We start from the raw sequence: 20,334 nt of genomic DNA on the forward strand, positions 1-20,334 counted from the left end.
CCGGACCTGTGTCTCCTGTCCTCCAAATGCACCCACAGCCTGCGGAGAAGCCATACCCAGCCCTTAACCCCTCAATCATGAGACAATCCACACAGGTGTTGAGGGTTAACCATGCAGAGCTTAAACTGTTTATTACAAAAGTACACGCTTTATATACATGTTAGAAGTAATGCAGTCATCACAGGATAATGACCCAAATCCAGCCCCCAACATCACACAATGGTTCCATAATGAGCCCCCAATACACATTACTCTGAGTGTCAATACATCCCTTAGCAGACAACAGGTGAGTTCATTAGCACACCCGACAATAGGTGAATGGAAAGCCACCTCAGACAAAAGCAACGTTGTTAGACAGTCAGTCTCCACATTGAACTTCCTGGAATGACCATATTAGGAGTTGTACTTCCTGGTCATGGACCTCATACTGTACAGGGGATAAAATCTTCATATTTCAAGAGAGACATCATTCCTGAGAGATATTGGTAATGCATATACTGTCCTATTTGAAGTAGTCCAAACCATATTCTCAGTGTTCACCACCCTCCCGGTCACCCTACATCCATAAAAGATGCAGGGTGACTTAAACATAAGAAAGCCACACAAGGCTGGACATGGTTCCTCCCAACCTCTTTAAAGGAATCTGGAGTCCACAACCCCCATGCCCAAAGTGACTCCTGTCACAAACCCCTTCCCTGCCATGTCATTATTACAGTAACAGTGCATATTTTTTTAGCACTGATTACTGTAGTAATGTCACTGATCCCCCCAAAAGTGTCAAAAATGTCAGTTAGGGGTCTGATCTGTCCGCCACAATGTTGCAGTCCCGCTAAAAATCACAGATCACCGCAATTACTAGTAAAAAAAATATAAAAATTACATAAATCTTCCCCCTAGTTTGTAGACGCGATAACTTTTGCACAAACCAATCAACATACACTTATTGCGATTTTTTTTTTTTTACCAAAAATATGTAGCAGAAAACAAATTTGCCTAAAAGGATGACATTTTTTTTTCTTTTTTTTGGAATATTATATAGCAGAATGTGAAAAATATTGTTTTTTTCCCCAGAACTTTCATTTGGTGGTATTTGATCATCTCTGGGTTTTTTATTTTTTTATTATAAATAAATAAAAACAGATTGACAATTATGGAAAAAAAAAACAATGTTTTTACTTTCTGCTATAAAACATATCCCATAAAGAAAATCCAAATTTTTGTCAAAAATGTATTCTGCTACATGTCGTTTGGTGAAAAAAAAAAATCCCAATAAGTGTATATTGATTGTTTTTTGTGAAATTTTATAGCATCTATAAACTATGGGATATACAGTGCATCCAGAAAGTATTCACAGCGATTCATTTTTTTCCACATTTTGTTATGGTACATGTTATGGCCTTATTCCAAAATAGATTCAATTCATTATTTTCCTCAAAATCCTACAAACAATACCCCAAAAGGACAACGTGAAAAAGGTTTGTTTGAAATCTTTGCAAATTTATTAAAAATATAAAAACGAGGTATCACATGTACCTAAGTATTCACAGCCTTTACGCAATACTTTGTTAAAGCACCTTTGGCACCAAAACAGCCTTGAGTCTTTGAGTATGATGCTACAAGCTTGGCACACCTATTTTGGGCAGTTTCTCCTATTCATCTTTGTAGGACCTCTCAAGCTCCATCAGGTTGGATAGGGAGTGTCGGTGAACAACCATTTTCAACTCTCTCCAGAGGTGTTCAATTGGATTTAAGTCTGGGCTCTGGCTAGGCCACTGAAAAATATTTACATAGTTGTCCTGTAGCCACTCCTTTGTTATCTTGGCTGTGTGCTTAGGGTATTGTCCTGTTAGAAGATGACCCTTCAGTGCCTTCACCCCAGTCTGAGGTCCAGACCGCTCTGGAGCAGGTTTTCATCAAGGATGTTTCTGTACATTCCTGCATTAATCTTTCCCTCGCTCCTGACTAGTCTCCCAGTACCTGCCACTGAAAAACATCCCCAGAACATGATGCTGCCACCACCATGCTTCACTGTAGGGATGGTATTGGCCAGGTGATGAGCGGTGCCTGGTTTCCTCCAGACATGGCACTTGCCATTCTGGCCAAAGAGTTACATTTTTCTTTCATCAGACCAGAGAATTTTGTTTCTTGTTGTCTGAGAATCCTTTAGGTGCCTTTTGGTAAACTCCAGATGGGCTGTCATGTTGTAACGCTCCTGCGTATTTTTTTTTATAGGCTGGATTTGCAGCTGCAAAATCTCCACTCAGTAGTCATGTAGAGATGTGTTGAATACCAGATCCAACTCTCCAGGACTCATCACCGTGGGCCTGTCAGCTTCAACATACAGATATATACACACTCAATGAGATGTTCCTGGAGTGATAGGATGTATATGATAGTATGAAGGTGATGTGCTGAAGGGACAGGTGTGAACAGTGACAAGGATGGTAATCACTTGATAGGTTTGTATAGGAGAGTTCAAGATGGTATTTAGGAATGCAGATAGGTTAGTATGTAGTATGCTAACAGGTGGTGAGGACAGCAGATGACAAATACAGGATAGACTAACCCAGTGCAAGGATAGATAGTAGTAGACAGGAGAGCTAGCAATCTATGCAGCAGTGCAGATGATAGATGGTAGTAGGCTCAAGAGCTAGCAATCTATGTAACAGTGCAGATGATAGGATAGTATGGATAGGTAGTAACAGTCCTTAATGTGCATAGGTAGATAGTGCAATAAGGTTATGGAGGGTTCCCCTGCGGGGTACTTATCACTTGTAATGTTAGTAGTTTAGAGAGGTCCAGTAGATAAGGAATGATCCGGTAGCGAGATACAGGGATCAGTAGCGAGATTCCGGTCTGCTCCAGGTAAAGGGAATAGCTGGAGGTTCCGATCGAGAGACAGGCTTGAAAGCATGTGGATAACAAGGCAGGTTGAACGAACAATGTGAGTGAGACCACCGGCGGTTGAAATAGCCGCTCTGCGGCGCTCAGCAGTGACATCATCGTTCTTAAAGGTATATGCGTACCACCTGAAGAGAAAGGTGGGACGCATTACAGAGAAAGTGGTGATTAAGGGTACCGGAGGTACCAGAATCTTACACATGTGCCTTTTGCTGAGGAGTGGCCACTCTACCATACAGGCCTAATTGGTAGAGTGCTGCAGAGATTGTTGTTCTTCTGGATGATTCTCCTCCCTCCACAGAGAAACACTGGAGCTCTGTCAGAGTGACCATTGAGTTTTTGGTCATCTCCCTGACTAAGGTCCTTCTTCCCTGATTGCTAAGTTTGTCTGGGCAGCCCGCTCTTGGAAGAGTCCTGGTGGTTCCAAACTTCTTCCATTTATGGATGAGGGAGGCCACTGTGCTCAATGGGACCTTCAATGCTGCAGACATTTTTCTTTACCCATCCACAGATCTGTGCCTCGATACAATCCTGTCTCAGAGGTCTACAGACGATTCCTTGGACTTCAAGGGTTGGTTTGTGCTCTGACATGCACTGTTAACTGTGGGACCTTACATAGACAGGTGTGTGTCTTTCCAAATCATGTCCAATCAACTTAATTTAGCACAGGTTGACTCCAATCAAGTTGTAGAAACTTCTCAAGGATGATCAGTGGAAACAGGATGCACCTGAGCTCAATTTTGAGTGTCATAGCAAAGGCTGTGAATGCTTATGTACATGTGATTTTTTTTTTTTTTATAAATTTGCAAGGATTTCAAACAAACTTATTTTTTATGTTGTCATTATGGGGTATTGATTGTACAATTTTGGAATAAGACTGTAACATAACAAATTGTGGAAAAAGTAAAGCGCTGTGAAAACTTTCCAGATGCACTGTAGACTGCGATTTTTACTTTTCTCTTTATACTAGTAACGACGGCAATCAGCGACTTATAACGGGGCTGTGATGGCCATTCTGACACTAACTCACGCTGGGGGTAACTGACTAATGGCCACTATGTGACTATATTACAGTGATCAATGCTAATAATATGCACTGTCACTGTACTAATGACACTGGGCCGGAAGGGGTTAACATCTAGGGCAATAAAGGGGTTAAATATGTGCCTAAAAAGTTTGTGTGTACTGTATGCTGTTTTTACAGTGGATCTAGTAGTTTTCATTCCCTGCTTAGCTCTGTGTTTACATTCACAGAGTTGTGTTCGGGGAAGCTCAGAACCGATCACCGGGATCCAGCAGTTAATCATTGGCTGGGACCCGGTAATTGGCATGTGCTGTGACGAATCACAGTACAGCCATGCCAGCATGTGACCCCCCCCCTCCGCCCAAGCGGGTGGATCACGCACTAGGTAATTGATCCGACGCAGGGAGGTTGCTTTGGCACCGTACAGCCTCGTAATGAGGTCGGCAAGTGAATGAAGGGTACCTTGTCTGAAAAAAGTTGATAAATACTGCTCTAGAGTACAGTACAAGACACTGGTCCTTCCTTTCTATTGTTTATGATCTTTCTATTGCTTGCTACCAAACTGTGGCTAGCTGGGAGTGGGGGTGAGGGTATATAGGGGATGTCCATGTAGGTTTTTTCTTTTGCCTGTGTCCAGTCACCAGAAGGTAGCTTAATGTAATACATAGGATAGGACTAGGATCCTGTATCCTTTACTGTACTCCCGGAAATGGATTTTGCAGGTAAGTAAAAACTCTTATTTCTCAGATGTAGACTTAACAACGATAGCTCATGACTGGTTTCCTTTAACTACGTCTTTATCACCTTAGAGCAGAGTTGTACCTTAACACAATTGAACCAGGAAACTGAAGACAGGGAGTAGGGTGACACCTGAGCTGTGGCTGGTGAAGGGTGATGGAGAGATGGCTAATATACCACTAAATTATGTATCCGGAATCGGCTCACCCTGACATCCTTATACAGCCAGCGTGTGAATGGCAGCTTAATTGCTCTGAGAGCCTTCACGGGTCAGCACGGCCACCAAGTTTGTCTCTTACAAGGAATTCCCCACCTTTTAGTAACTTTATGAATGTAACAAGGTCCTCCTTAAATATTCCGCAAATGTAGCTCCTTTCTGTGCCTCTCAGTCAGGTCTGTCTCCCTCGGCAGAGGTTCATTCCTTATGTCCTAGTAGACCAGGGGTCTCAAACTGGTTGCCCTCCAGCTACAAGTCCCATCATGCCTCTGCCTATGCTCATGTCATGCTTGTAACTGTCAACCTTGCAATTCCTCATGGGAATTGTAGTTCTGCAACAGCTGAAGGACCACCAGTTTAAGACCCCTGTGGTAGACAATAAAGACATAACCTCTACAGAGAGCCCAATAGAGCCAAGCTTGGTTCCCTAATCACTGAAAAATAAAATGTTCCAGCTGAATAGAGCATAGTGCCAATACTACCCAAGAAGGCACAACAGAAGCACAAATATTGTTATGTAAACAGTGCATTGACTCTGCTTATAGTATCCTGATCCCCCTTCTTACAGATATACCATTCATTAGGGTCTGTGTTGATGGGCTTTTGTTCTCTACTGCAGGGATTCCCAAACTATGGCCCTCCAGTTGTTCAGGAACTACAATTCCCTTCATGCCTTGTCATGTATGTGAATGTCAGAGTTTTACAATGCCTCATGGGATGTGTAGTTCTGCAACAGCTGCAGGGCCGTAGTTTGGGAATCCCTGCTCTACTGTACATAACGTCTTTCCCCATACAAATCTGTACGAATGTACGCTGAAGCCAATCAAATACATTCTGAATAATCTCAGAAGCATCTCAAACTGATGTCAAAAGCCATGCTGTCTTTGCTTTTCAAAGTCTGTTAACACTGACCCTTCCAGTTCTTTCAGTATACAACATTTGGGTAGTTCTGAAAAAAATCTAACGTCAACCTGTACCCAATCACAAAACATTTATACATACAGAAGTTCATCAAGTCACATTTTTCCAGCTGTTCTGTCAATGTCCTGATCTTTGTTACAATGTAATACTAAATCCATTCCTAGGAAAAACATTTTGAAAATCTTTTTGTAGTATTCAGAAACCCTGACTCTGTATGATAGTGGCAGAGATTTAAATAGAAGCCCCAACAAAATGGCTTCCACTGCTATTTGGCAAAGACAGCTTGAATGTAAGACATAATGGTGATTTTTACATTGTACAGTGCAAAGCTTTAGGTTCTTACATAACCGCTTCTCTTAAACATTCATCCTACATTTTAGCGTCATCCACAGTAAACTACTCCCACATTTCACATCATGGGTGTGCTTCCAGACAGCTAGCAATACATTGTATTCAACTGGCTCCATTCACAAGTGCTTTACTTTCCAAGGGTTTCCTGTGAATTAAATGTGTGTAAAATGCCTAGAAATACATGTATATCTATATTTTACATGTATTTCATGTTCAGAATTTCTAACTAGAGACTTGACAATATAGCAAATTATCTCAAAACACAGTATGTAAAATTCTTAGAAAACACATACAATAACCATGTAAGATGCATAATACATGTTTTGACATAGAGTCCAAATATCAAAATTCAAATGTCTTCTTCTGTAAATGAACTGTAACTGTTCTTGCATGTTACAGAGACTGTTGTAAATTGGGCAGCACAGTCAATTGCACTCAATCTAATGTAATGGGACAGCAAAAAATGTAAGTGATCCCTAATCTTTTACAAAGCTGTCTCAGCTAGCGTAGTCCCAGGCACACACTGTGTGGACAAATTGGGCAGGAACTGGTTATTCTTTCTGGATATTTTGGATTGTGGGAGGATACTGAATCACCTACTGTATATGAAAACAGCACAAACACCGGGCAGACATTGCCTTCCCAAATGGCATGAATTAACTGAGGACCACAGTACCAACCTTTTAAATGTATAAATGTGACACAGTTTTAATTAATGGTGACATGTGCACATGAGAGGTTATCTGCATGCAGAGCTGATGGTTTCAGCCTCTGAATACCCCCCCCCTCCTCCCTTGACTTTTTGTTTTTATGCTGTCTAGTCCCTTTAATTCTCACCCTTTCCTATTGATTATTACTTACATCCACTGGAGTCTTGTTAGTGTGCTTGTCGACCCCCTGGAATCTGGCTCTCATGTCTCCGTCACCTTCTCCTTCTTATTTTTCTTCTTCACTGGTATTTTGGCTGCGTCTTCTGGGAGGTGACAGGATGGTTGCTAAGAGTCAGAGTCGCCTTGCGGACGCCAGAGTCTCTCTCTGCTTGGATTCCTATACATTGTTCACAGGCCATATTAGCCTGACATGCCTCATTTACTACAGGTTTCCTTACCTTGTAATGGGTATTCTCTTCTTGCGATGTGACTTTATATGCTAACTATATACAGCACACATGGCAAGAACAATGCCAGTTAGAACCGTATACTGTTCACCCACCCTCTGCAATGCATTCTGTTTCTTTCTTTTCTTTCAATTTGAGAATTACATGGCCCCTAAATATTAGCTATTTACACAAAATAGTTTAATAGTATCTACAGATAAATAATAAACAGAGATGTATAGTAACGAAGTAGAACTACTTAAGTACTGTACTTAAGTACCGAAATGCGGTATCTGTACTTTCCTAGAGTAGAATTTTTTTCTCCTACTTCTACTTTTACTTCACTACATTTTTTCGATGATTTCGATACTTCTACTCAAGTATTTTTTTTTTGTGCTGCATAGTTACTCGTTACTTTTAAAAAAATTACCACTGCCAGAACAGTAGATGGCAGGTTGCATAAAGCTCAAAAAAATGTGTATGTCATTTGTAAATCAGCGCATACGAAAATAAAGGCTGTGTATAATAAAAGCTGCTATACCAAATCTTTCCAATAAAAAGAAAATATGAAACAAACAAATAAATGGTGCTACAGCCCTTAAAGTGCATCAATAAACTACTAACAAACACAGGTTAATCATTTGAATAAATCATTTGAAATAATAAAAAACAATATGATCAAACTTTTGACTTCTTTCTTTAATAACTACATAACACAGTACTTGTACTTCTACTTTCAGTACTTGAGTAGAAATATTTTTTTAAAACTACTGGTACTTTTTACTTTTAGTACTTAAGTAGCAAATTTTTTGAAAAAACTACTTGCAATACTTAAGTAAAAGAAATGTTGAATACTTTAGTACTTCTACTTAAGTAACTTTTTCTGCGAGCACTTCCACTTATACTCAAGTCCCTTTTTGATCGAGCACTTGTACTTTTACTCAAGTAGATATTTCGAGTACTTTATACAAGTCTGATAATAAAACATTTTACAAACCTAGTAACAGTATTTGTCAGTTCAATCGTGGCTGCTGCTTGGGAAGATGAATTCAAAACACATTGCATCTCTAGAACACTGTTGGGTGGAGTGATCCTTTAAGTTACAGGTGTAGCATGGCAAACTGAGTTAGGCAGGACATAGATGGTGCAAATTTCATTTGTTGCAGGAAAGAAATTTGCATGATTCCCCCATCAATACAGATATTGTTAAAGGGGGAATCCCTCCTGCTGGGCCATAGCCTTCTCCCAAGGGGGGCAGGAGCGGGCTCCAACAGTGATATCTCCTTGACACAATTTCCATCTCCATTCCTGTCCAGCTGAGAGTTTTGTGTGTTTCTGCACCACCTTTGTGTATTCCAGTTTTACTCTGCAGGTTACAAAATTCTCCAGGGATGGTGGGAGACCCTTAAATGGCCACAGCAAGTGTGCAGAGCTAGGAACTTGCTATCGGAATCTCACTAATAGAATCTGTGAAGGGGAGAAGACACTATCCAGGGGGTTTACCTCCCCAGTAGCCACCAAACAGTAAAATAGCAATTTTGGTAATTTAAAATGTTTGTTACTTTACACTATCATTTACTGCCAGCCCCTCTCTTTAATGCAGCCATATTACACTGTGTAAGTGTTTGTTAAAAACGATGCCTCTAAATACCTTTTCTCTATCGTTCACTGATGGACGCAGTTCTCCGATCCATATCAGTAGGGTTATACTGCCCCCTACAGGAGTAGGACACTAGGCAGGAAAAAGGTTCTGGCTATGCCTATGGGCAGGCCCAGAGGGTACACCCTCTCACTTCCTGCATAGGATGTCAGTTTTAATCTGCCTAGTCAGGAGTAAGGACCTAGTTCCTTGCTGGGATCTTTGGTCCTGGCATAAAAAGTATTTTTTTATGTAGATTTTTTTAGCTAGCTTTTTTCTCCGGAAATTTTTCCTGTGAGATCTTCAAGCAACTATGCAACGGGCTGGATCTCTATATCCAGTGGTCACCCCAGTCTGGCCAGCGAGCATGTGCAGGCCTTAGCTCCGCCCTCAGTCAGCCGCGACATAGTCCCACTGGATGGGGACTGGCCCTGCGAGTTAAACATCTAGCCAGGACGCACGCAACAGGGTCTAGGCTTATGTCGCAGCGTTCCTTCGGTGGCGTGGGGTTCTGTCAGGAGATGGCGCCCGCCTGTGTTCCTGGTATGGTGAGTAAACGTCCCCCACCCCTTTGCTGGCCGATTTTGGGGTGGACGCGGGCCCCCTCCCTGGGGTGGTCGGACCCTTACACTCCTGAGTTTCCCTCTATCCTGTTGTGACCCCCCCCCTCCTCCCTCCATGTGGGGGACTGTTTGGGCCTACCTGGGGCTGGGACCTCTTTTGCAGACCGCATGGGGGGGGCGGGGAGTGTGCCGTCTGCGACGCTCGACCGATCATGCAGGGCGGGGGGCCTTGGTGAGGTTCCTACAGCTGGATGGTGTAGATGGGCTGGCGGGGTCCCCCTGTGGATCCTGATTACCGCGTTCCCCTGCAGGGCCGCCATTTTCCTGTAGCCTCCGTCTGCTTCTATGGTGGCGGCTATCTTGGTACACCCATTTTTGCCCATTTTGCAGTAGATTTCTTACTGTGAAGGCCGGTGGGAGTACCTGGAGGTGCTCTTTTGGTGGGAGGAGCCCTTCCCTTCTCCACAGGCAGCTTCCTGGCTCACTTCCTTTCATTGAGCCACTGCTGAGAACCTCCTAATCCCATTGCTTGCATGGGGACAGTGAGTCATGAGGGTAGTCTGCCTCTCTCTGTGGGGGTGCATTAGCGCGTGCCTGACCTCCGGGGGGCGCTGTAGCGCTGTGGGGTCGCTTCCTTTCCAAAAAAAAAAATGTAATTTTTGTAATTTTTTGCAAATTGTGCTGGCAGGTTCCTTAGGTTCAGTATGGACCCTGCAGGCCATGTGTCCCCACCTGACGCCCTCACGGAGGCCGCAGGGCCTTCCGGATCACCACTGTCTATCAATGCATTTTTTTTTGGCGGTTCGGGATGCATGTGGGCCCAGGTGGAGGTGGGAGGTTTCTTCACCTACCCCTGCCTCATCTGATGTCTCGGATTCTGAGTCTGACTCAGCCACCGCAGACGTGGGCCTCCCTGCCGGGTCTGTTACCTCGCGCCCTGTCTCCCTTTCTCCTTGGATAAGGAGGATAACATTTCTACCTCCCCTGCCACGCATGATACAGGCGGTTGTTTCGGTGCATGACTCCCTGCAATTTGGAGGACGCAGCAGCAGCTGCGCCTGGGGCGCAGGTAGCATCTGGCACTCACCTGCCATCTGGAGCAGCTTATTTTGCTAGCATGCTTATGTAGGATGAAACATTCCCCTGGGGTGTCTAAGCGACTGCTAGACGTTACCCTTTTGAGGAGTCTCAGGATGCATAGGACTACCGTTGTTCTGGTGGAGGAATCCCCATTCTTTAAGGACTTGGGGGATAGGATAGCGCGGGCTCTGGCTCGCGATCTGTACTCTCTCTGGCGGGGTCTGCACTGGGAACAGTGTTCATGATTGCTCTTGCCACACAGACTCTACCTGAAGGGCAGAGTTCCAACGCCGTGACTTGGTGAGGGTCAAGTCCCTCCTGCCCTGGGGGGAGCTGTTGGTCCAACTGGCACAGGGGCTGCGATTTGTTTGCGATGTCGCGCGTGGGTGGTCCGGCGTATACTTGATCACAGTGTTGGTCTGCGGATCAAACTTCTAAGAAGGCTTTAATGGATCTCCCTTATCAGGGGGATCGCCTGTTTGGTGCTCCTCTGGATGACATTATATAAGGGTCTCACGGGGGGAAGAGTGCCTTTTCCTCCACAGGCTAACAGGGGTAAGGGCCTTCATCGCAGACGGGGTCCCTCCTTTTCGGCTCTCAAATAGTTTCTCGTCCCTAGGGGACAGTTGATGTGGCGAAGTCCTTCAAGACTTCCTTGGGTGGTTCCAAACTACCCTGGTCTGGCGAATCAGAGATTTTCCAGTTTTTCTTTTTTTTTCCAGACCTGCGGACAAGGCCTTCTCGGCCTGAAGGTGCAACCTCACCCATTTATGGGGTGGGGGGAAGTTTTTGTCGGTTCTTGGACCTGACCCAGTCCCCAGGCAACTGGGTTCAGGAGGTCTTGCGGTCCGGTTGCAAGATCGAGTTTCGATACGTTTTTTTCCCGGCAAGGTTTTCCCTTCCAATGTACGGTTGTCCCGGGATTGCTTGCAGGCGCTCTGTTGGGCAGTTCAGGCTCTGGTTCAACAAGCTTGACCTATTGGCCCTTTGATGGTTCTGTACGGATCAAAAATTCAAGATGGTATCGGTTCGCACAATGGTGGCTACCCTACATCAGGGGGATTCCTGGCCTCCATAGACATCAAGATGCCTACCCTCACATCCTGTTATGTTCAGGACACCAACTCTTGAAACTTCAAGCAGCGGTTCAGCTGTTGCTGTCCCGCACATGGTCGTCCCTTCGGACCTGCATACGAGTTCTGGGGCTGATGGTGTCATCTTTAGAGACGGTCCCTTTCGCTCAATCCCTCTCAGGGATCCTCCTCTTTTTACTGGACAATTTTCACCGCAGATGTAAGCCTGTCCGGGAGGGGAGGAGTCCTCGGCAAGTTCTCTGCTTCGGGAGTATGGTCCCTGGAGGATCCTGGTTACCGATCAATGTCCTGGAGCTGAGAGCTAAATGGCTTTGCATAGTTCTCTGGATCAGGCACCTGCAGCTGTCCGGTGCACATTCATTAGATTACCCAACGACCGTGGCTTATGTCCTTCACAAAGGGGGCACCAAGGGTGTCTTTGCGGTCTTGGAAGTCACAATTCTTCGCTGGGCAGAGCGCCTTGTTCCAGCTCTCTCCGCTGTTCCCTTCACAGGTGTGGAAACATTGGCAGGCAGATTGCCTCAGTCGACAGGCCTTGGACGCAGGGGAATGGTCCCTTCACCCGGAGGTATTTCAGCAGTTGGGGGCACTCCAGACATGGACCTGTATGCGTCGCATCTACTGGATAGTGCTGAGGTTTGTGGCCCGCTCCCGGGACCCTCTGGCGGGTGCTTTGGTGGTTCCATGGGTTCTGTCAGACAAGACTTTTTCGCTAAGTTCAACTTGAACGATGCTGAGAACTTTAGCATGGTCATCTGCGCAAGGCTGACGCCGGCATGGTCATGTGAGAGTGCTCACGGATGGGCCAAGGTCAGTATCAGCTGCTGTCTGCCTTTCCTACTCTAAAGTTACTGCCAAGAATTCTTTGCAGGATCAAGGCGGAAGGGATTCCGGCCTTTCTTGTGGCTGCCGACTGGCCTCGCCGAGCTTGGTACACCGACCTGGTCCGGCTAGCCGCAGACGCTCCTTGGAGAATTCCTCTCAGGGAGGAGTTACTGTCTCCAGGGCCAATCTCCCATCCGACTTTGCGGTCGCTGGCTTTGCTGTTTAAAGCCAGGTGCTGAAGGATGGGGGATTGTCTGCTTCAGTCATTCCCACACTGCTTAAAGCGTGGGAAGCGACTTCTAGGCTGATTTTTCCTCATATGAGAAAGTCATATATTGCATGGTGTGAGTCTCCTTGGGCTCCCCCTCGCTCTTACTCGGTGGCCCGGATCTTGACTTCCATCAATGGGGAGCTGATCAAAAGTTGGCCTTGAGTACTGTGAAGGGTCAGGTTTTGGCTTTGGCAATTTTCTTCCAAAGGCCATTGGCCGCCCGTTTCCTGGTGCGTAACTTCCTCCAGGGGGTGCGATACTTGGTACTTCCGGTGCGACCTCCGTCACCAACTGGGGACCTTGATTTGGTGTAGTTGGTTCTTCAAGAACCTCCATTTGCGAGTATTCGTGGGTATCCCCTGCCTACCTTATTATAGAAGGTGGCCTTCTTGGTTGCTGTCACTGGGTATCGGCACTGGCGGCTTGTCCTAACGTTCTCCCTATGTGTTGGGTCATGGGGGCAAGTGGTACTTCGTCCAGATCCATCCTTCCCTCCGAAGGTGGTTTCTGGTGTTCACTTGCACGATGACATTGTATTACCATTGTGTCCTAAGTCCTCACATCCTAAGGAATGTACGTTGCATACTCTGGATAGAGTTCGGGCACTCAAGGTGTACTTGGCGACTAATGAATCTTTTCGTGAGTCAGGTTCGCTCTCTGTACTCACGGATGGCCCAAAATCAGGGCTGCCTGCGCCTGCTGTGACTATTTCCAGATGGATCGGACAGTCAGTGGTGCAGGCCTTTTCAATTAAGGGTCAGGTCCTACCTTTCCCTATTTCAGTGCATTCTACTCGGGCACCTGGTGCTTCCTGGGCTTTTCGCCATACAGGCGTCTGTGCTTCAAGTTGCAAGACGGTTACCTGGGTCTACGGCCACACCACCCTGAATGCGACCACTCTCGTCTGATCTCAGCAGCTGAGCAGGGTGGGGCCTGGTTAGTACTTCATCTGTTCACACCTTTACCAAATTGTATGAGGTAGATGTGCTGGCATCTGCAGATGCCTCTTTTGGCCGCAAGTTTTTGCTGGCTACTGTCTGGAGGACTTTTGGCCTTCCTTGACTGTGTTTACTGTTTGTTTCAGGTGGGCCTCATCTTTTGTTCTGATGAGTCTTATGTTGCCTGGTTGGCTATGTTTAGCCTTGGGGACTTGTTCTTTTCTGCTGTTCCCACCCCTCATTTTATGGCACTGCTTTGGGACGTCCCTACTGATATGGATCAGAGAACTGCGTCTGTCAATGAACGATAGAGAAAACTGGATTTTTGACTTACCGTAAAATCCTTTTTTCTTAAGTTCATTGACGGACGCAGTACCCTGCCCCTCTATTTCAGTTGGGTTGGTGTTACTTTCTGACACTGCTTTGATACAAAACTGACATCCTATGCAGGAAGTGACAGGGTGTAACCTCCGGGACTGCCCATAGGCGTAGCCAGAACTTTTTTTCTGCCTAGTGTCCTCCTCCTGTAGGGGGCAGTATAACCCTACTGATATGGATCAGAGAACTGCGTCCGTCAATGAACTTAAGAGAAAAGGATTTTACGGTAAGTCAAAAATCCAGTTTTTCTCTTTCGTTCATTGACGGCCACAGCTTCATATCGTCTTTGACCGATGGGTTATGCTGCTCTCCCTAGGAGTAGGACACTAGGCGGAAAAGGGTTAACAAAGCTTGACTATGCCTATAGGGCAGTCCCAGGGCTTATACATTTTTTTCCTTTTTTAAACTGAACTTTTTTCCTTTTGTTGTTTTAATCAGTCTGTTCCTGTGAGAACTACAATCAGCTGCCGGACTGGGTGACGCACAGGATATCCTAGATCAGGGGTCTTCAAGTTGTTTAGGGGCTACAATTCCCAACATGCCTAGTCATGTCTGTGAATGTTGGAGTTTTCCAATGCCTCATGGGATGTGTAGTTCCGCAACAGCTGGAGGGCCATAGTTTGAGGATCCCTGTCCTAGATCCTTACAGTCCCCCCAGTCTGGCCAGCTAGTGCATGCAGACCACTGCTCTGCACTAGGTCGGCTGCAACATAGCCCCACTGGACGGGTGCTGGCGTGCGAGTAAAACACCTCGCGAGGACGCACACGACCTGGTCGCAGCCTAAATCGCAGTGTACCTCTGGCCCCCAGCACCCCCCGTTCCAAGATGGGGAGGTGACCTACCGGAAGTGGTGCCTGCCTGGTTCCAAAGGTGTGGTGAGTTGGGGCCCCCTCCTCCCTTGGGAAAAACTTGGGGTGGACGCGGGCCCAGGGTCGGTAGGTCCCCCATGTGCCTTTCCTAGCCATGTGCATCCCCCTCTCACTAGCTTGGTTCCCCCTGCACTAGCACCCTACTCTCCTTTTCCCGTTTTGGGATGCCTGAGAAGTGTTACTGTTTTTGAACCGTTTTAAATGGTTTTAAACTGTAATTCTTTCTGTGGGTGTGAAGTGAGCTGTGGCTGGAAGGCGGGAGGGAGCACGCTGACGGCTGCTCAGTTTGCATTTTTTGTGTGGTATAGCCTTGGGGGGGGGGGATTCCCTATATAGGCCCCCCTTTCTGGTTACAGTACCCGCCTAGTGGCGCCGCCATTTTCCTGTAGCCTCATGTATATGAGCTTGGTGGCCATTTTAATGTAGTCCAGCGGCAATGTTTCGGTGGTTTCCCATAGAGTTAATGCGGCGGCTATTTTCTTGAAGCTGCATGGAGCGGTGCTCAGCGGGGGGCCTCTAGTGACAGCACTGCCATTTCCTCTTCCTTTTGGATCAAGGTGCTGCAGGCTGTTGGTGCTTTTTCTCTCTCTCTCCTCTGAGAAGTTTGGTGGTGAGTCCTGGGGCAGTATATCTCCCTGTTTTTCTGCTATTACAGCGCTGCTGGGACCTGTAGTGCCCCCGGAGACAGCGGTGGAGGGGAGGGGGTGTTCACAGCCTGCCTTATAATTCTACATTATTTTTGCTGACGGTTCCCAGGGTGCCATGGAGCCCCTAGAACACGTGTCACCACCGACCCACTCTTAGAAGCTGTGGGACCCTCTGGGTTTCAGTCTGTCATGATGGCCATGACGGCAGTCCTGCAGTCTTTGATGTCAAAAGGGGACATGGTTTTCCAAAAGAGACCTAGTAAAAAGCGCCCTCCGCCTTCACCTGTTTCCTCTGCCTCCTCGGATTCTGAGGCTGATTTGGCCGCCGCGGACACAAGTCACCCCACGGGGTCGGCGTCCACGCACTTTGAGTGCTCTGAAATTGAGAATGATTACTCTTCCACTACATATGCGCAAGAAAAGGCGCTTGTGGAGGCACTGATTGGATCAGTGGGGGAAACTTTAAAAATGGAGGACACCGCTGATGCTGCGCCGGTGCAATTTTACACCCGCAGACCATTCAAGGTGACTAAGGTGTTCCCCTTTCCTGCCTATTTTGAGGAGATTGTCGCTGGTCAGTGGGGGTCCCCGAAATGCATGGTTGGGATACCTAAGCATTTCGCTAGGAGGTATCTTTTTGAGGAGTCCCTCCTAAAGAAACTTACAGTGCCACCGGTGGTGGATTCTCAGGTTTCTAGGTTAAATAGTCACATTATTACTACCAGTGTAGGATGCTCCATCCTTTAAAGACTCTGCAGATAATAAGGCTAAATCTCTGGTCCACCATCTTTTTACTCTGGTAGGTTCAATCTTGAGGCCGGTCTTTGCCATAACCTTGGTCTCGCAGACCTTGACGGAATGGGCAAAGCTTTTACATCAGGATTTGAAAATGGGTCAGCACCCTCATGAACTGGTGGAGCTGGCGGACCATTTGATACAGGGGTTACAGTTAGAGTTGAGCGAACACCTGGATGTCTGGGTTCGGAACCCGAACTTTACCCCGATCCCGAACCCCATTGAAGTCAACGGTGACCCGAACTTTTGAGCACTAAAATGGCTCTAAAAAAACATGGAAACGGCTAGAGGGCTGCAAATGGCAGCAAAATCTTCTTAAGAGCATGGCAAGTGCTCTGCAAACAAATGTGGATAGGGAAATAACTTAAAATAACATAAAAAACATAAAAATAAAAAATACTCATCTTGGTCTAGGAGCCAACACTGGTTTTTGTTTTTAATTTTAAATTTCTTTTTACATTAGGGTACACCCCAAAAGAGTGAGAAAGATCAAAAATACAACAATGGCTGGGTAAGGCCGGTACACATGTCTATTCTGCACAAGGTACGGACAAGTACTGTGGGATCCATGCCTGGTTCATTTAATGGACGTGAGCTTGTCCACTTTGGCTCTGGACAGGTGGCTGCGCTTGTTTGTGATAACGCCCCCAGCCATGCTAAATACACGTTCAGATACTACACTGGCTGCAGGGCAGCCAGCACCTCCAAGGCGTAAAGGGCAAGCTCAGGCCATGTGCCCAATTTGGAGACCCAGAAGTTGAAGGGGGCAGACCCGTCATTCAGTACGTGTATAGTACGTAAGTAACGGTAAGGAACTGTATATGGTATATGGCAAGGAACGGTGATGGCAGCAGGTTTTTTTTTTCCCCCTTCTGGGTTAAGTCTGGCCTTGGAAAAGGTATGTGTCCCTGGTTGTGGGCTGGGCTCTCCCAAAGCTGTCTAAGTTCTAAGGCCTTCTAGTAGGGACGGGGCTGCACTGGTCTTGCCAGGGACCGGGATTCTGAAAAGCCTGTGGTGTATGTGCCCCTGGAGTGGCAGTCCAGGGGTGCCATAATTCACGGTGGATGGCAACACTATGAGTAGAGCACCAAGGACACTGCACTTCCTACACACGTTTTTCACACCTGCCTCTAGGGCCGGGCCTTTTGGTCAGGAGTCAGGACCAGAGGAATTTTTTATTCCTGGCCGAAGGGCCTGCCATAGTATTACAACGTGGCACTAACCTTGCACTTCTCCACTATCCCTTTCCCCACTGTTATGTGCAGGTTTCGTACGGTCATGAAAATCCTGGAAAAGTCATGGGATTTTGACATGACACTTTCCAGGCCTGGAAAAGTCCTGGAAAATGAGTAAACTTACTAAGTTTTGGAAAAGTCATGGAATTGTGTTTTGCAACTGTTTAATTTTGTCTCCGGGCCCCCTGTATTCTGTGGGAGCGGGGGACAGTAAGTGGACTATTTTCTCTGTTTTGAGTTTAGGCGGATTAATCAGCCGCACTGCACAGCTGAAGCCTGGTCACTGGTCTCTTCAATATGAATAGACTGTGACAGGCTGGGAACTCTGCGGCAGATTGATCCGCTGAAACCTGAAACTGAGAAATAGTGCACTTACTGTCCCGCTCTCAGGGGCGTACCAGCGGGGGGGGGGGGGCTGGGGGGGCGCGTGCACTGGGGGGTGTCAGGCCGGTGTCCGTCAGGCCGCCCGCATCTCTGCAACGGGGGTTGGGGGGGGGTGTCAGGCCGGTGTCCGCTGGGCCGCCCGCATCTCCTCATCGGGGGTGTGTGTCAGGGCCGGTGTCCGTCGGGCCGCCCGCATCTCCGTGTGAAGAAGGCAGCTGCAGCGGCAGGAAGAAGGTCAGTGAGAGTGCCTGAGGAGTCTCGTGTGCTGGATAGGAGGGGGATGGGATGGGACAGCTGCATAGAGATGAATTGAACTTTCATATTCCTCATGCCTCATGTCGCTGAATGCTTGTTACTCCTCCTCTCAGAAGCTGCACTAGGAATATGGAAAGTTCAATTCATCTATATGCAGCTGCCCCATCCCCCTCCTATACAACTTCCTTTGCTGGCCCCCCTCAGTGCTGTTAACCCCCCATCCCCTCAGTGCTGTTAACCCCTTCCCCTCAGTGCTGTTAACCCCATCCCCTCAGTGCTATTAACCCCACCCCCTCAGTGCTATTAACCCCACCCCCCAGTGCTATTAACCCTCCCAGTGCCCTTTACCTCCCCCCTGCTCTTAGCCCCAGCCGTGCTCTTAGTCTGGCTCCCCCAGTGCTCTCCACCCCCCTGTGCTCCCTGGCTCCCCCCTCAGTGATTTTCTGTTCCCCCACAGACAGTGCTCTCCAGTCCCCCCCTCCCCCCTGTGCTCTCCATCTCCCTGGTTTTCCCTGCCTGCCCCCCCCCAGTGCTCCCCACCCCCCTGCGCCTTCCAACCCCCCTGCAATGCTTTCCAAACCCCCCCTTAATTCTCTTCCCCCCCATGTCCTTCAGCTCCTCCAGTGCTCTCTGCTTCCCCTGTGCTCTCCGGCCCCCCCTAGTGCTCTTCTATCTTATATCATGTCCGCAGTCTCTGACCTTCTCTTCTATCATGTCCGCAGTCCCTGACTATCTCTTGTATCATGTCCGCAGTCTCTGACCATCTCCTGTATCATGTCCGCAGTCTCTGACCATCTCTTGTATCATGTCTGCAGTCTCTGACCATCTCTTGTATCATGTCCGCAGTCTCTGGCCATCTCCTGTATCATGTCCGCAGTCTCTGACCATCTCTTGTATCATGTCCGCAGTCTCTGACCATCTCTTGTATCATGTCCGCAGTCTCTGACCATCTCTTCTACCATGTCCGCAGCCTTTGACCATCTCCTGTACCATGTCTGCAGCCTTTGACCATCTCCTGTACCATGTCCACAGCCTTTGAAAATCTCCTGTACCATGTCCACAGCCTCTGACCACCTCCTGTACCATGTCCACAGCCTCTAACCATCTCTTCTATCATGTCCGTAATCTCTGACCATCTCTTGTCTTTTATCATGTCTGCAGTCTCTGAGGGGGTCTGGAGAGGAGTCAAAAGTGGGAGTGCTGTCGGGATGGGGATCACAGGAGAAGTCAGACATGTGTGCCCTGGGGAGAGGAGACTACAGGATAAAACCAGAGCATGGTGCACGTAAGAGGAGGTCAGTGACACTGCTGCCCGGCCACTCTGAGGGGGGGTCAATGATGTAAGGGGGCACTGTTATAAAGGTTCCTCCTTATATCAGGACCCCCCCCCTCCCTTCCTTAGTGCATTCACTCTGTGGAAAGTGGTCTCTGGTTACCAGAGTCCCCCCTACATCAGAGTTCTTAGCTTTTTCACCCGTGCGCCTGAAGTGACACCCGCTCCCAGCTGCAGCAGTGGTGCTTCCATCTCATCCACTGTAAAACAAGGGACCATTTTGAGTCGCGCTGTATCCAGAAACGAAACCCTAACTGCAGAGGTACTGTACACTACAAAGATTGCCATTTATTTTAGTAAAAATATGCTGGGTGTGACATGGATTTTCTTCTTATTTAACATTTATACATAGACATTTCATGAAACTTTAGGTCATGAATATTTACGTGAAGTCATGGAAAAGTCATGGAATTTTATTGGTAAAAATGTGTATGAACCCTGAAAAGAGATATGAGCAAAACTAATGACACAGTAAATAGTTAAGCAATAGCAAGAAATATACTGTGAAAACAAAGAACTGGCATATGGAGCAACCCCACCTAAACCCTATAATAGGGCAGTCCTAACTAAGAAGAACTACCCAACAGTTTAGCAGTCTGTAATATATACTCTCTTCTGCTTGCCGGCTCGCTGGGGCCCAACTGTTATGTCAGGACGCTCAGGATAATGTCCTTTTTAAGCATGATATTGCTGGCTCTGATCCCTTTAAGCACTGAGAATATCGCTGGCCCTGGGCAACACTGTACTTCTTTTGTCAAAGTGTTGTGCGGATTTGGCCA

General features: G+C 47.0%; 1 protein-coding gene across 1 annotated transcript in view; it reads right to left on the reverse strand.

Annotated features, from left to right (window-relative positions):
- LOC309560060 (uncharacterized protein) overlaps window positions 1–7,249 on the reverse strand; it is a 131,582-nt gene extending 124,333 nt beyond the window's left edge. Inside the window, exon 1 of the mRNA XM_082263578.1 lies at window positions 7,014–7,249. Coding sequence (XP_082119704.1) covers window positions 7,014–7,067 — 54 coding nt within the window. The 5' untranslated portion in view covers window positions 7,068–7,249. The remainder of the gene's footprint in view (window positions 1–7,013) is intronic.
- Between the last annotated feature and the right edge of the window lie 13,085 nt (window positions 7,250–20,334).

Source organism: Pelophylax lessonae (assembly GCF_965119305.1).
Source record: "Pelophylax lessonae genome assembly, chromosome: 7".
Classification (NCBI taxonomy): Eukaryota; Metazoa; Chordata; class Amphibia; order Anura; family Ranidae; genus Pelophylax; species Pelophylax lessonae.